The following is a 15,636-nucleotide window of genomic DNA, read 5'->3' as shown; positions in this document are numbered from 1 at the left end:
AAAGGAATTAACAACACGACAAAGCTGGTGCTGTTTCTTTCTGCTTTCCTATCAATGTGGCTCTATTCTCATTGTTTCAATGTGGCTCTATTCTCAATGTTTCAATGTGGTTCTATTCTCATTGTTTCAATGTGGCTATATTCTCATTGTTTCAATGGCTATATTCTCATTGTTTCAATGGCTATATTCTCATCGTTTCAATGGCTATATTCTCATCGTTTCAATGGCTATATTCTCATTGTTTCAATGGCTATATTCTCAATGTTTCAATGGCTATATTCTCATTGTTTCAATGGCTATATTCTCATTGTTTCAATGGCTATATTCTCATTGTTTCAATGGCTATATTCTCATTGTTTCAATAGCTATATTCTCATTGTTTCAATGGCTATATTCTCATTGTTTCAATGGCTATATTCTCATTGTTTCAATAGCTATATTCTCATTGTTTCAATGGCTATATTCTCATTGTTTCAATGTGGCTATATTCTCAATGTTTCAACAGGTTTGTTAGTTCAAAAGGAATACTGACATGCATGGTAATAGTAAGCTTTCTGATCAAGTGTACAAAATAGAGAAAGTGATGATAAACCTTTTTTTTTTAAAGGTACTTTTAAGTACTGTTGTTTGTTTATAGATACTTTTAAGTACAGGTACTGTTGTTTGTTTAAAGGTACTTTTCAGTACAACAGAATGACCAATTCTGTTCACTCTAACGAGATGTTCGCAGGGTAGACAAAGGAAGCGTAGGACAAAGAAGAGACGAATGCTGACGACAGTAAAATAGGAATGCAGAGAGTTGGATGTTAGATCATATGTGGTGACCCAATAGGCTAAGAGATAGAGTCGTTTTGAAGTAATGCAGCCCTCCCTTTCAAGCAGAAATGTATTTGGCACAAACTACTGGGCAACTACTTAGACTGATGATGTCAAGGTCACCTGTTTCTGTGGTCCACGGTTAATGAGGGTGCCATTATGTGGTCAACCGCCTTTACATTTCCCCAACCAATGTCAGGTACCCATTTAGAACTGTGTGGACTCGCCCTCAACATCTCCCTATCCCCCCCCCCCCTTTCACACATCCAATCCTAATAGATACACTGTTTAAAGATACTGTTGGACTTAGTATCTTTATCTACATCAGAATGTAGTATTTGTGGCATTCCCTTTCAAATGTTCATAGTGTTTCACATCTCATCATTTTTTTTTTGTATTTAGCCTTTACAATTATAAACTTATTTGCGAAGAATTGAGAAGTTGATTTCTTGTCCTTTCCAATGGGGACCTAGTCACTTCAGGTACATGACAAGGATTCACTCTATACACAGACAATTCATGATGAAATGAATCAATCAGTCAGCTAGGGCTTTGGCTTGAATAGATTTAGATCTTATCTCATTTTATTTCACTTGCCCAATAAATGACTAATTTTCTATGTTAACATATTCCACAGGAGTGTTTACTACTATCAAAATCCTAGACTACCTCTTCAAATGTCAACACAGAAATTATTCAATGTAAAAACTTTGGTGTAGCCATGCCTTGTGGCCAGATTTTTAATCAACTAGGTTTTGAGGTTTGAACAATCCAGTAAGACAAGAAAAACAAATATGTAATGGACTATTATTATGAGATAAAGATGTTAAAACCTTTGAATTTACACACAGAAAAAAACAAACAAACTAATAGAAACTAACAGAAATATAGAAACAGTTTCAAAACGCATGAAGAGAAAATGGAAAGTAAAACAAAAAAATTAAAAAAAAACATTTTTTTGGGGGGGTTTATATAAAATTAAATACATCATTAAATAAGGAAAAAAAGAGTTTGCATATATATTTGTCTTAGTTTTCAATTCAAGTTTAACACAAGTAGCTGAGAAAACAAAGTACAATCCTTGACACAAATACAGTCTACCATGTATACTTATGTACACCATAGTATTCATTCAACGCATGGTACCGTAGTGTTGATCTTAAGAGAATACTTCTACACGTAACACACACACACACACGCTCACACTGAATTTCCTAAAGTTTAATCCCCATTCCTGGCCATAAGCAGACAAATAAAAAAAAATGAGAATAACAATCACTAGAGTAAAACACAGGTGACCATCCAACCCAGTATATGATTCATTCCGGTAACATCATCAGGGGGCATGAAAGTCAAACCTCAAGAGCAAATATTCATTCAATGGGGAGGAGATGAAGAAGAAACTTTAATGCCAATTGTGGAAAATAGATTTCAGCTTTGAAGTGACGGATTCAAAGAAAAACAAGGAAATTTTTTTTGTTCACTCCATATCTTTTCTGGCTAGCAAATGCTTGAACACGGGCTTGAAAAAAGTCTTATTTCTGGTTCACTTTCTGATATTTGTATTAGATCAGAAGTTTAATTTTGTTGGTTTTTAGAGATTATGCCATTCAATCATAAATGATGTTCCAGACTCCCCATTGAGACTACGAGATATAGTCTGAGGAATGCTGTGTTGGTACCAGATTTTTTGGATGTTCTGGAAATTTTCCTCACTTAATGTAAGAGGGTTACCTCTCCTGTGGAAAATAAAATACAAAAGTAAAAAACAAACAAACCAACTCTATTGACAAAACAAACAACAAAATTTGACATTGACTCTAATCAAACATAACTTCAATGACAAAACTAAGATCATTGTTTTTAAAACTTTTTTTTTTTAAATAACTTTAATTCTTTCAATTTTTGTTAATCTTTTGTTAGATTTGTTTTCAATTTTTTCAAATTTTCTGGCAACCTATATATCAGTAAAAGGTTTGCGTGTATGTCCCAGCACTCTCAAAAATAATTAGGCTCCTAAAGTTTTCTGATGGGATCGCTTAGAATCATGAAAGTGTGAGCCAAAATGTACCTGAGTCCTTGGTCAGTCTCACCATACATGTCCAAGTAAGGGGCTGGCAAGAAACATCCTCTGATCTTGTTGGAAAGCAGAAGCACCTGGCACTCACGAACTCTAAACAAAGGAACAGAACAGAAACAAAAAATGGTTAAAAAAGACTCAAAGTTGTTTTTTTTTAAAATGAACTAAACTTCAAGTAGATAACAATTCATGTATTGATGTATGAAACCAACATTTAAATATAATACAGATAGATCAGCTGCTGCTAGAAGCTGGACATTTTTGCACGGCTCTCTGGCACTGATATCAAAGTGCTGAGCTTTTGATGAATGCTTTTGAATTCCAATTTAGTTTTAAAATAGTGATACTTTTTTCAAAATCTTTTCTATGTGTGTCTATTTAAATGTGTGTGTCTGACAGTGTTGCATGTATTTAAATGTGTGTGTCTGAAAGTAATTTGCCTTTTTTAAAATTAGCTTCTGTAGGTAAATTTTGAATTATCATTGTCTCTTCCTGGAACACAAAATGAAAACATTTCTGGGTGCTTCTGCTTTGGCACTATGGTTGCTTTGGTAATGAACTTTCTGCATAGTATCTGAAGACTTGCATTCTTTGTATGCTTGTGTTTCTCTCAGGTGGGATGACTGACACACAGTATATTACCTGAGAAAGATGCCACTGTTGGCTCCACAAGAGTAAGCATGTTCTGTGGCTGCTCCAACTTGAGTTCCATCCAGTTCTGACTGGCAGCAGTAGCTCTGTGAGCACAACATCCGGCCACACACCAAGCAGCGGGTTGGGGCACGGCTGTCATCCCCGTCAGATTTGGGGCATCTAATGGAAGAAATTAATTAACAAATCTATTCAAGTATTATTTCCAGGCAAGGCAAAACTAAACAAAAACACTGTAGATCCCTAAAAACTATAATAGAAAAACCAAAATCTATAAGCGATTTTCCTTTCTGTCAGAAAAGCTATAAATAGTTTGCAACTGTAGAGTCACATTCTCTTCTGTTTCTAGCTCCATTTAGTGACCTTGACACTATTTAGCTTATTGTGATAACTCCCCAATACATTTGCCCAAAGCTGACAATGCTAACATTTCTATCATTTACTATAAATTTATTATAGAGACAGGATTACTACAGTGATTAGATTTGCTGCAAGCCTAGGATAGAGTGTGGAGAAAAGGTCTATTTTTGAAGATGAAAAAAATGGGCATCCATGGAAAAATGTACAGCTGGATCAGGGCATTCTTAAAAAACAGAACCATCCAAACCCGATTCGAAGGTGCCATCTCTAGTAAAAAAAGTTTGGAAGAAGGACTACCACAAGGTTCAGCCCTTAGCTGCACTCTCTTTCTAATCTTCATGAATGACCTCCCGGACCTCATTTCGGTCAATAAGGCACTTTATGCAGACGACCTTTTAATTTGGACTACAGAGAAATATCCAGTGCTGACTAGATCCAAACTAAATAGAGCCCTCACAACTACCACATATTCAAAATTATGGAAAATGGAAATAAACAAAGAAAAGTCAGTTTATTCAATCTTTAGCCACAGCAACAAAACAGCAAAAAGAAACTACATCCTAAAAATAGACTCTCAGCCAATAAATAAAGAAGAAAATCCAACATAGCTTGGTGTAAAACTAGACCAAAGACTGTCTCTAAAACACTTAATGGCAGATTTAAAAGAAAAGGCATCACAAAGATTAAACATAATAAAACACCTAGCAGGAACATCCTGAGGAGCTGAAAAGAAAACCTTAAGACAGTTATACACTGGATATGTCAGATCTGTAATGGATAACTGTCTCTCCATACAAGTAGCTGCCAACAAAACCTATCAATCATCATTAGATACAATCCAAAACCAAGCCTTGCGGCTAATTAGTGGAGGTATGAGAACTACTCCCACAGCAGCCTGTGAAATAGACTCCAATATTGAACCTCTTAAGTTAAGGCGCAACAGAGCAGCATTAGAAGCTATTGAGAGATACAGAAGGTTGGAGGACGATCATCCAAATAAATTACTAACACAGAGAAATAGGAAAAACAACCAAAAAAAGCAAAGAACTCTGATCCAACTTACTGACGAACTAGCCCTAAAACACCACCTACCCAAGAACAGAGAAAAAATTACCAGGTTTTCAAACATTACACCCGGACTAAACTACAAACAACCAACCATCAAAACATATTTACTAAATAACACCTTAACAAAAGAATCAAACCCACTGGAGCTCAAAGTAGGCACGCTTGAAACAATCAAAAGCTATCAAAAAACAGCTATCCATATTTATACAGACGGATCGGCTTTCAAAGCTACCATCAATGCTGGTCTTGGTGCCTTACTGGTCTTTCTTAAAAATAAACACTTTGAGATAAGCGCACCCTGTGGTGATTACTGCTCAAACTTCCAAGCCGAAATTGAGGCAATTACCATAGCACTCCAGACAGTGGAAAACAAATTATATGAAGGAGTGCAACCACCATCAGATATTGTTGTCTTTACAGACTCCCAATCTACTCTGCAAGCACTTAACAGCAGCACCTCAAACAGCCCAAGAGAGTTGACAACACTCATTGTGATAATCCACCAGATGATATCAAAATTAAATATCAATATTACACTACAGTGGATCCCTGGACACATTGGCATCATGGAAAATGAAAAGGCAGATAAGCTATCAAAGGCAGGTTCATCTATGGAACAACCAGATAGACCTGTTAACTACCTCACCCTAAGGTCAATGTTAGTCAACAATCACAAAGAGGAGTGGCTCAACCAATGGGCATCAGGAAACACAGGCAGAGCCATGTACAGAGAAATGACTACGCCTAACAAACTGGACAGTATTAACTTCCTCCCCCGCAAAGAACAATCTACAATCTTCCAACTAAGAACAGGACACACACCACTATTAAATTACCACCTGAACAAAATAAACTCCACACAACTACCCCTTTGCAGACACTGCGCCCACCCCTTTGAAACCGTAAACCATATCCTCTTTGAATGCCTGTCCCTAACCCACCTTAGCAGACCCTACTTCCACTACAGCACAACATAACCAACACCCTGTATGGCAGTGCTGAACAACTGAAGAAAACAGCAAACTTTTATTCCTTGGCACAGTCTGCAAAAGAGCTCACAGCTCAGCAGCAATAAAGCTGGCTAGAAGAAGAAGAAGAAGAAGAAGAACTACAGTGATTGGACCCCACGGTGACCCGCTAACTAATGTAAAAAAAAAAACACAAACTAAAACTCAAGGCCATATTACAAGATCTCTGGGCCTCACTAAGACATTCCTTCACGGAACAGTACCAGGAAAAAGAAGAATAGGCAGACAGAGAAAGACAATATAAAATAATGGATGAGCCAAGGCAAAAGACAGAGAGGAATTGAGAAAGATGGTAGACAACAGTTCAACAGACTAAGGGATAGGTGAAGTTGTAGATCTGTAAAAGTGCCAAGCCTCAATTTCTATTCCTTCATGGGTCTTGGTTCACAAAAAGTTTTACCATCAAAGAAGTCTGTTTGAATGAGATGTGACATAAGATTTAAATAGTAATGACTCTATCCAACTTACGTGAAGGTTGAGGCCTCATTAATAAGGAGACTGTAATCATGTGGTAGCTCTATCAAATGGTTCAGCTTCAGTGGATACCGTATGATCACCTCACTGCTGGCAGATAAACGTTCTCTCATGGTGCGACTGCAGCACCAGCTGGACAGGGAAAAAAATTAAAGTGATATTATAAGTCAAGAAGCGACACACCTCAAAACATTTGATCAAGACACATCAAGCTAAACATCCTTAACATAACAAAACATCTGATCAAGACACTTCAAGCTAAACATCCTTAACATAACAAAACATCTGATCAAGACACTTCAAGCTAAACATCCTTAACATAACAAAATATTTGATCAAGACACATCAAGCTAAACATTCTTAACATAACAAAACATCTGATCAAGACACTTCAAGCTAAACATCCTTAACATAACAAAACATCTGATCAAGACACTTCAAGCTAAACATCCTTAACATAACAAAACATCTGATCAAGACACTTCAAGCTAAACATCCTTAACATAACAAAACATTTGATCAAGACACATCAAGCTAAACATTCTTAACATAAGAAAACATTTGATCAAGACACTTCAAGCTAAACATCCTTAACATAACAAAACATTTGATCAAGACACATCAAGCTAAACATTCTTAACAAAAAAAAACATTTGATCAAGACACTTCAAGCTTAACATTCTTAACATAACAGAACATCTGATCAAGACACATCAAGCTTAACATCCTTAACATAACAGAACATCTGATCAAGACACATCAAGCTTAACATTCTTAACATATTTGTTTTATAGATTTTTAGAATGTTCCTTCAGGTTTGAAGACTGTTACATCCTAACCCAAACCTCCTGTAGGATGACAAGAGATGACAGCGGTCAAGGTTTGAACCTGTGACCATCAAAAAGACAGTCCAGAGTACATACCACATGACCAGGCAGCCATCAAACTTAATATAAAAGACCTTATATTCTATGCATCAACTGAAACATATGAGACAAACCTTCGTATCAGTTCACTGGTGGTACTTCCTTGTTTGGTAAACAAATCAGGTAAATGTGAGGGCAGTGCCAGGTAACGACACAGGTGACCAAACTCAAAGGAAGATTTACCTGAAACAAAATGGGGTTACAAATGAACAGGAATGAAGTAAAGAATGTATTCAACAAATAGCAAAAAACAAAGTGATCATTTAATGCAGAAAGTTATGAACAAAAAAAAGTATCTTTCCTGTGTTAGTCTTATTCAAATATTTAATTTTTTTAAATTGTTAATTTAGAACAGATAGTATAAATGGCTAACATACTGGATAGTTCTGGTGGAGCAGCTACTCCAGTCAGATGGTGATACAATATGGCACAGCATCTCAAAAAAGGGAGAGTAGCTATCTTCAAATGCTGCAGCAGACCTGTAGAGTTTGGCATTGCTGAATCCATAACACTGTTTTGTAGAAAAAACAAAAACAAGAATAGAAATACAATTAATTCAACTAATGCATGCACAGTGAACTCAACAAAGTCATCCAACAATAAGGTGCTGCTTTCAATGTCCAGTATTTGTAGAAATGTCATCAAGGCTACAGCATTATGTCTAAAATCACAAGGAAATTATACTTTCGGGTGAAGAAGCATTTAAAGATTTTAGTTTTCACATGTTTTGAGATGTAGCAAAATGTTAAATCTACCACACATCCGTCATGTTTTACAAGATCAATTGCTAATAACAATAAATTGTATAAATAATTATGTTACGTAATATTTCTGAATGTTATATGTATGTATCCTATGTCCTTACTGTGCTTCCTGTCTCAAGTTTCTAAACAACTCCAGCATCTCCAGGCTCTCAGATGTTGGATCATCTTCTTCAGCATCTGGAACACAGTGTGGGACTTAATCAACAAATGGGACTAATCCATCTCAAGTTATTGTACTATACTATAAACTATCAGGGTTCAAGCTGCTAATAGAAAATATGAATAGTGAGCTTTAGAGGGTTAAACATGACTTTCAAAAATTTTGTAAGGACTTCATTGATAAATTCTGAAAGTAATTTCAACTAAAATATCAAAGTAAAACTAAAAAAAAATTGTTCTGCAGACTCAACAGCAAATATAATTTAAAATCATGAATTAGGTAATTATATTCAAAACTAAACAATCAGTATGAACCCTGAAGAATTAAAAAAAATAATCATAAAATTGGTGTACCCTTTTACTAGGTATATATTTTTTTTAACCACTAAAAACTTCCTGCCTGAAAAACAGTCTCATATTTAGAACTTACCTTCAATTGGGGATTCATAGGTCAATAAGATGTGCACCAAGTGGGCAGTGAAGACCAGCTGCAGGGCATTCTGGTCATTCAGTCCACCCATAGGCAGAGAGGAAACATGAGACCTCTGCTGTTCTGCATGGAGGGCTGGCAGTGTCATGGTCAGTATGACCAGGTAGTGGAACATGTTCAAGTCCAGCAAGCAGACAGTGGATTTATTTCTCTTCTCAGCCTCGCCTGGGATCAGAGCTAAGGGGAGGTAAACAGAATGTAACTCCAGCTAAAATTTAGCATAAACCTTGTTCAAATTTTAATATTGATCATGAAAATATAAAAAGGAATATTACGAGATAAAAAAACCCCAAACAACTAAGGCAATAAATAGAAATTAAAAAACAACAACAAAAAAATTGAAACAGGCAAAACATAAAAGAATAATTGTTAAAAACAAAGGAAAGCACCACACAATTACTAACACATCTCTCAATAATGTAAGATTTATATCCCTTTTTCTTATGTAAAAGAAAATTAATTACATATAACTGACTAATTGGTTAATTTTTTTTTTTTTTATTCATTTATGTATTGTCTTTGACAATGAATAATTAATTGTGAAAAGTTTCAACTTGATCTGAGAATGGAAAGTGTCAGAAAGAATGTGTACAAGATTTGTACAAGACAGTTGATTTAAACTTTGTAAAAATGGAGTTTGGACAATTTTCGAAAATTATCATAATATTTGTTTAAATTGATAACATGTTAAATGCTTAGAAGAAAGAGCATAATGAAATCTTTAACCATGTTGTCTGTTAATTAAATTGCAAATGTTTTTCTATAATAACTAATTCAACTTGTTTCTTTCGTAATAAGTGCATTTCAATGTGTATTTCACCAAAACAAATAACAACTAACAATGGTTCACATTACTGCAAATGTTTCTCACTTTGAACATATCATACAGTGGGCAGTTATTCTGAATTGAATTGTCTAAATTTGTCCAAGTCTAATACACTACATAGTTTGAGAAACACTTCTATAAATGTTACAATATAAACATGACAGTAATCTCCTCACCTGACAACAGTCGGATACAGTGTTGTTTGATGGTGTCTGGATTCATGACTTGACTAGTGACAGCAGCAAACCTGACCAAAGCACCAAGCAGAGCTGACTGTCTCTCTGTCATGCATTCAAAAACCCCAAGCTTCTCTCTCTCCAGTTCTTGCTCTGATCAACAGAAAAATAAAATCTTTGTTATGCTCACTACCAAAAATAAAGAAACAAAAAGCATTTACAAAGTTGTAAGAAAACATTGGCAGTTGAAGGTTTTAAGAACAACAGGTGTCAGAAGTATCCAAATAGTGGGCATTTAGAGGATAAGAATAAATTGTTTGAACAGAAGACTGTATTGTTTGAACAGAAGACTGTATTGTTTGAACAGAAGACTGTATTGTTGGAACATAAGGCTGTATTGTTGGAACAGAAGACTGTATTGTTGGAACAGAAGACTGTATTGTTGGAACAGAAGACTGTATTGTTGGAACAGAAGACTGTATTGTTGGAACAGAAGACTGTATTGTTTGAACAGAAGACTGTATTGTTTGAACAGAAGACTGTATTGTTTGAACAGAAGACTGTATTGTTGGAACAGAAGGCTGTATTGATGGAACAGAAGGCTGTATTGTTGGAACAGAAGACTGTATTGTTTGAACAGAAGACTGTATTGTTGGAACAGAAGACTGTATTGTTTGAACAGAAGACTGTATTGTTTGAACAGAAGACTGTATTGTTGGAACAGAAGACTGTATTGTTGGAACAGAAGACTGTATTGTTTGAACAGAAGACTGTATTGTTGGAACATAAGACTGTATTGTTGGAACAGAAGACTGTATTGTTGGAACAGAAGACTGTATTGTTGGAACAGAAGACTGTATTGTTGGAACAGAAGACTGTATTGTTGGAACAGAAGACTGTATTGTTTGAACAGAAGACTGTATTGTTTGAACAGAAGACTGTATTGTTTGAACAGAAGGCTGTATTGTTGGAACAGAAGACTGTATTGTTGGAACAGAAGACTGTATTGTTGGAACAGAAGACTGTATTGTTTGAACATAAGGCTGTATTGTTTGAACATAAGGCTGTATTGTTGGAACAGAAGACTGTATTGTTGGAACAGAAGACTGTATTGTTGGAACATAAGGCTGTATTGTTGGAACAGAAGACTGTATTGTTTGAACAGAAGACTGTATTGTTGGAACATAAGGCTGTATTGTTGGAACAGAAGACTGTATTGTTGGAACAGAAGACTGTATTGTTGGAACAGAAGACTGTATTGTTGGAACAGAAGACTGTATTGTTGGAACAGAAGACTGTATTGTTTGAACAGAAGGCTGTATTGTTTGAACAGAAGACTGTATTGTTGGAACAGAAGGCTGTATTGTTGGAACAGAAGACTGTATTGTTGGAACAGAAGACTGTATTGTTTGAACATAAGACTGTATTGTTGGAACAGAAGACTGTATTGTTGGAACAGAAGGCTGTATTGTTGGAACAGAAGACTGTATTGTTGGAACATAAGACTGTATTGTTTGAACAGAAGACTGTATTGTTGGAACAGAAGACTGTATTGTTGGAACAGAAGACTGTATTGTTTGAACAGAAGACTGTATTGTTGGAACAGAAGACTGTATTGTTGGAACAGAAGACTGTATTGTTGGAACAGAAGACTGTATTGTTGGAACATAAGGCTGTATTGTTTGAACAGAAGACTGTATTGTTTGAACAGAAGACTGTATTGTTGGAACAGAAGACTGTATTGTTTGAACAGAAGACTGTATTTTTTGAACAGAAGACTGTATTGTTTGAACAGAAGACTGTATTGTTTGAACAGAAGACTGTATTGTTGGAACAGAAGACTGTATTGTTTGAACAGAAGACTGTATTGTTGGAACATAAGGCTGTATTGTTTGAACAGAAGACTGTATTGTTGGAACATAAGGCTGTATTGTTTGAACAGAAGACTGTATTGTTGGAACAGAAGGCTGTATTGTTTGAACATAAAGCTGTATTGTTTGAACAGAAGACTGTATTGTAAGAACATAAGGCTGTATTGTTGGAACATAAGGCTGTATTGTTTGAACAGAAGACTGTATTGTTGGAACAGAAGACTGTATTGTTGGAACATAAGGCTGTATTGTTGGAACATAAGGCTGTATTGTTTGAACAGAAGACTGTATTGTTTGAACAGAAGGCTGTATTGTTGGAACAGAAGGCTGTATTGTTGGAACAGAAGGCTGTATTGTTGGAACATAAGGCTGTATTGTTGGAACAGAAGACTGTATTGTTGGAACATAAGACTGTATTGTTTGAACATAAGGCTGTATTGTTTGAACAGAAGACTGTATTGTTGGAACAGAAGACTGTATTGTTTGAACAGAAGACTGTATTGTTTGAACAGAAGACTGTATTGTTTGAACATAAGGCTGTATTGTTTGAACAGAAGGCTGTATTGTTGGAACAGAAGACTGTATTGTTGGAACAGAAGACTGTATTGTTGGAACAGAAGACTGTATTGTTGGAACAGAAGACTGTATTGTTGGAACAGAAGACTGTATTGTTTGAACAGAAGACTGTATTGTTTGAACATAAGGCTGTATTGTTTGAACATAAGGCTGTATTGTTGGAACAGAAGACTGTATTGTTTGAACAGAAGACTGTATTGTTGGAACAGAAGACTGTATTGTTGGAACATAAGGCCGTATTGTTTGAACAGAAGACTGTATTGTTGGAACAGAAGGCTGTATTGTTTGAACAGAAGACTGTATTGTTGGAACATAAGGCTGTATTGTTTGAACAGAAGACTGTATTGTTGGAACATAAGGCTGTATTGTTGGAACAGAAGACTGTATTGTTTGAACAGAAGACTGTATTGTTGGAACAGAAGACTGTATTGTTGGAACAGAAGGCTGTATTGTTGGAACAGAAGACTGTATTGTTGGAACATAAGGCTGTATTGTTGGAACAGAAGACTGTATTGTTGGAACATAAGGCTGTATTGTTGGAACAGAAGACTGTATTGTTGGAACATAAGGCTGTATTGTTTGAACAGAAGACTGTATTGTTGGAACAGAAGACTGTATTGTTTGAACAGAAGACTGTATTGTTGGAACAGAAGACTGTATTGTTTGAACAGAAGACTGTATTGTTGGAACAGAAGACTGTATTGTTGGAACATAAGGCTGTATTGTTTGAACAGAAGACTGTATTGTTGGAACAGAAGACTGTATTGTTTGAACAGAAGACTGTATTGTTTGAACAGAAGACTGTATTGTTGGAACAGAAGACTGTATTGTTTGAACAGAAGACTGTATTGTTGGAACAGAAGACTGTATTGTTGGAACAGAAGACTGTATTGTTGGAACAGAAGACTGTATTGTTGGAACAGAAGACTGTATTGTTGGAACAGAAGACTGTATTGTTTGAACATAAGGCTGTATTGTTTGAACAGAAGGCTGTATTGTTGGAACAGAAGACTGTATTGTTGGAACATAAGGCTGTATTGTTGGAACAGAAGACTGTATTGTTTGAACAGAAGACTGTATTGTTGGAACAGAAGACTGTATTGTTGGAACATAAGGCTGTATTGTTTGAACAGAAGACTGTATTGTTGGAACAGAAGACTGTATTGTTTGAACATAAGGCTGTATTGTTGGAACATAAGACTGTATTGTTTGAACAGAAGACTGTATTGTTTGAACATAAGGCTGTATTGTTTGAACAGAAGACTGTATTGTTGGAACATAAGGCTGTATTGTTGGAACAGAAGGCTGTATTGTTGGAACAGAAGGCTGTATTGTTGGAACATAAGGCTGTATTGTTGGAACAGAAGACTGTATTGTTGGAACATAAGACTGTATTGTTTGAACATAAGGCTGTATTGTTTGAACAGAAGACTGTATTGTTGGAACAGAAGACTGTATTGTTTGAACAGAAGACTGTATTGTTTGAACAGAAGACTGTATTGTTGGAACAGAAGACTGTATTGTTGGAACAGAAGACTGTATTGTTTGAACAGAAGACTGTATTGTTGGAACAGAAGACTGTATTGTTGGAACAGAAGACTGTATTGTTGGAACAGAAGACTGTATTGTTGGAACAGAAGACTGTATTGTTGGAACAGAAGACTGTATTGTTTGAACATAAGGCTGTATTGTTTGAACAGAAGGCTGTATTGTTGGAACAGAAGACTGTATTGTTGGAACAGAAGACTGTATTGTTGGAACAGAAGACTGTATTGTTGGAACAGAAGACTGTATTGTTGGAACAGAAGACTGTATTGTTTGAACAGAAGACTGTATTGTTTGAACATAAGGCTGTATTGTTTGAACATAAGGCTGTATTGTTGGAACAGAAGACTGTATTGTTTGAACAGAAGACTGTATTGTTGGAACAGAAGACTGTATTGTTGGAACATAAGGCCGTATTGTTTGAACAGAAGACTGTATTGTTGGAACAGAAGGCTGTATTGTTTGAACAGAAGACTGTATTGTTGGAACATAAGGCTGTATTGTTTGAACAGAAGACTGTATTGTTGGAACATAAGGCTGTATTGTTGGAACAGAAGACTGTATTGTTTGAACAGAAGACTGTATTGTTGGAACAGAAGACTGTATTGTTGGAACAGAAGGCTGTATTGTTGGAACAGAAGACTGTATTGTTGGAACATAAGGCTGTATTGTTGGAACAGAAGACTGTATTGTTGGAACATAAGGCTGTATTGTTGGAACAGAAGACTGTATTGTTGGAACATAAGGCTGTATTGTTTGAACAGAAGACTGTATTGTTGGAACAGAAGACTGTATTGTTTGAACAGAAGACTGTATTGTTGGAACAGAAGACTGTATTGTTTGAACAGAAGACTGTATTGTTGGAACAGAAGACTGTATTGTTGGAACATAAGGCTGTATTGTTTGAACAGAAGACTGTATTGTTGGAACAGAAGACTGTATTGTTTGAACAGAAGACTGTATTGTTTGAACAGAAGACTGTATTGTTGGAACAGAAGACTGTATTGTTTGAACAGAAGACTGTATTGTTGGAACAGAAGACTGTATTGTTGGAACAGAAGACTGTATTGTTGGAACAGAAGACTGTATTGTTGGAACAGAAGACTGTATTGTTGGAACAGAAGACTGTATTGTTTGAACATAAGGCTGTATTGTTTGAACAGAAGGCTGTATTGTTGGAACAGAAGACTGTATTGTTGGAACATAAGGCTGTATTGTTGGAACAGAAGACTGTATTGTTTGAACAGAAGACTGTATTGTTGGAACAGAAGACTGTATTGTTGGAACATAAGGCTGTATTGTTTGAACAGAAGACTGTATTGTTGGAACAGAAGGCTGTATTGTTTGAACAGAAGACTGTATTGTTGGAACATAAGGCTGTATTGTTTGAACAGAAGACTGTATTGTTGGAACATAAGGCTGTATTGTTGGAACAGAAGACTGTATTGTTGGAACAGAAGACTGTATTGTTGGAACAGAAGACTGTATTGTTGGAACATAAGGCTGTATTGTTTGAACAGAAGACTGTATTGTTGGAACAGAAGACTGTATTGTTGGAACAGAAGGCTGTATTATTGGAACAGAAGACTGTATTGTTGGAACATAAGGCTGTATTGTTTGAACAGAAGACTGTATTGTTGGAACAGAAGACTGTATTGTTGGAACATAAGGCTGTATTGTTGGAACATAAGGCTGTATTGTTTGAACAGAAGACTGTATTGTTGGAACAGAAGACTGTATTGTTTGAACAGAAGACTGTATTGTTGGAACAGAAGACTGTATTGTTGGAACAGAAGGCTGTATTGTTGGAACATAAGGCTGTATTG

The 15,636-nt window shown here is 35.8% G+C and overlaps 1 protein-coding gene across 5 annotated transcripts in view; it reads right to left on the bottom strand.

Annotated features, from left to right (window-relative positions):
- Nucleotides 1–1,525: 1,525 nt before the first annotated feature.
- The window catches only part of LOC106063936 (E3 ubiquitin-protein ligase UBR2-like), a 59,469-nt gene continuing 45,358 nt past the window's right edge, over nucleotides 1,526–15,636 (bottom strand). For all 5 annotated transcript variants that reach the window (XM_056024885.1, XM_056024886.1, XM_056024887.1 and 2 more), the window contains 9 exons: nucleotides 9,819–9,971; nucleotides 8,757–8,993; nucleotides 8,269–8,344; nucleotides 7,781–7,914; nucleotides 7,478–7,586; nucleotides 6,472–6,609; nucleotides 3,539–3,709; nucleotides 2,888–2,989; nucleotides 1,526–2,555 (listed from right to left, as the gene is read on the bottom strand). In XM_056024885.1, the coding sequence (XP_055880860.1) occupies nucleotides 2,411–2,555; nucleotides 2,888–2,989; nucleotides 3,539–3,709; nucleotides 6,472–6,609; nucleotides 7,478–7,586; nucleotides 7,781–7,914; nucleotides 8,269–8,344; nucleotides 8,757–8,993; nucleotides 9,819–9,971 (1,265 nt within the window). In that variant the 3' untranslated portion in view covers nucleotides 1,526–2,410. The remainder of the gene's footprint in view (nucleotides 2,556–2,887; nucleotides 2,990–3,538; nucleotides 3,710–6,471; nucleotides 6,610–7,477; nucleotides 7,587–7,780; nucleotides 7,915–8,268; nucleotides 8,345–8,756; nucleotides 8,994–9,818; nucleotides 9,972–15,636) is intronic.

This window comes from Biomphalaria glabrata, chromosome 3 (genome assembly GCF_947242115.1).
Source record: "Biomphalaria glabrata chromosome 3, xgBioGlab47.1, whole genome shotgun sequence".
NCBI lineage: Eukaryota > Metazoa > Mollusca > Gastropoda > Planorbidae > Biomphalaria > Biomphalaria glabrata.
The sequence above is the reverse complement of the archived record's forward strand: the minus strand, read 5'-3'. Positions and strand labels throughout refer to the sequence as shown.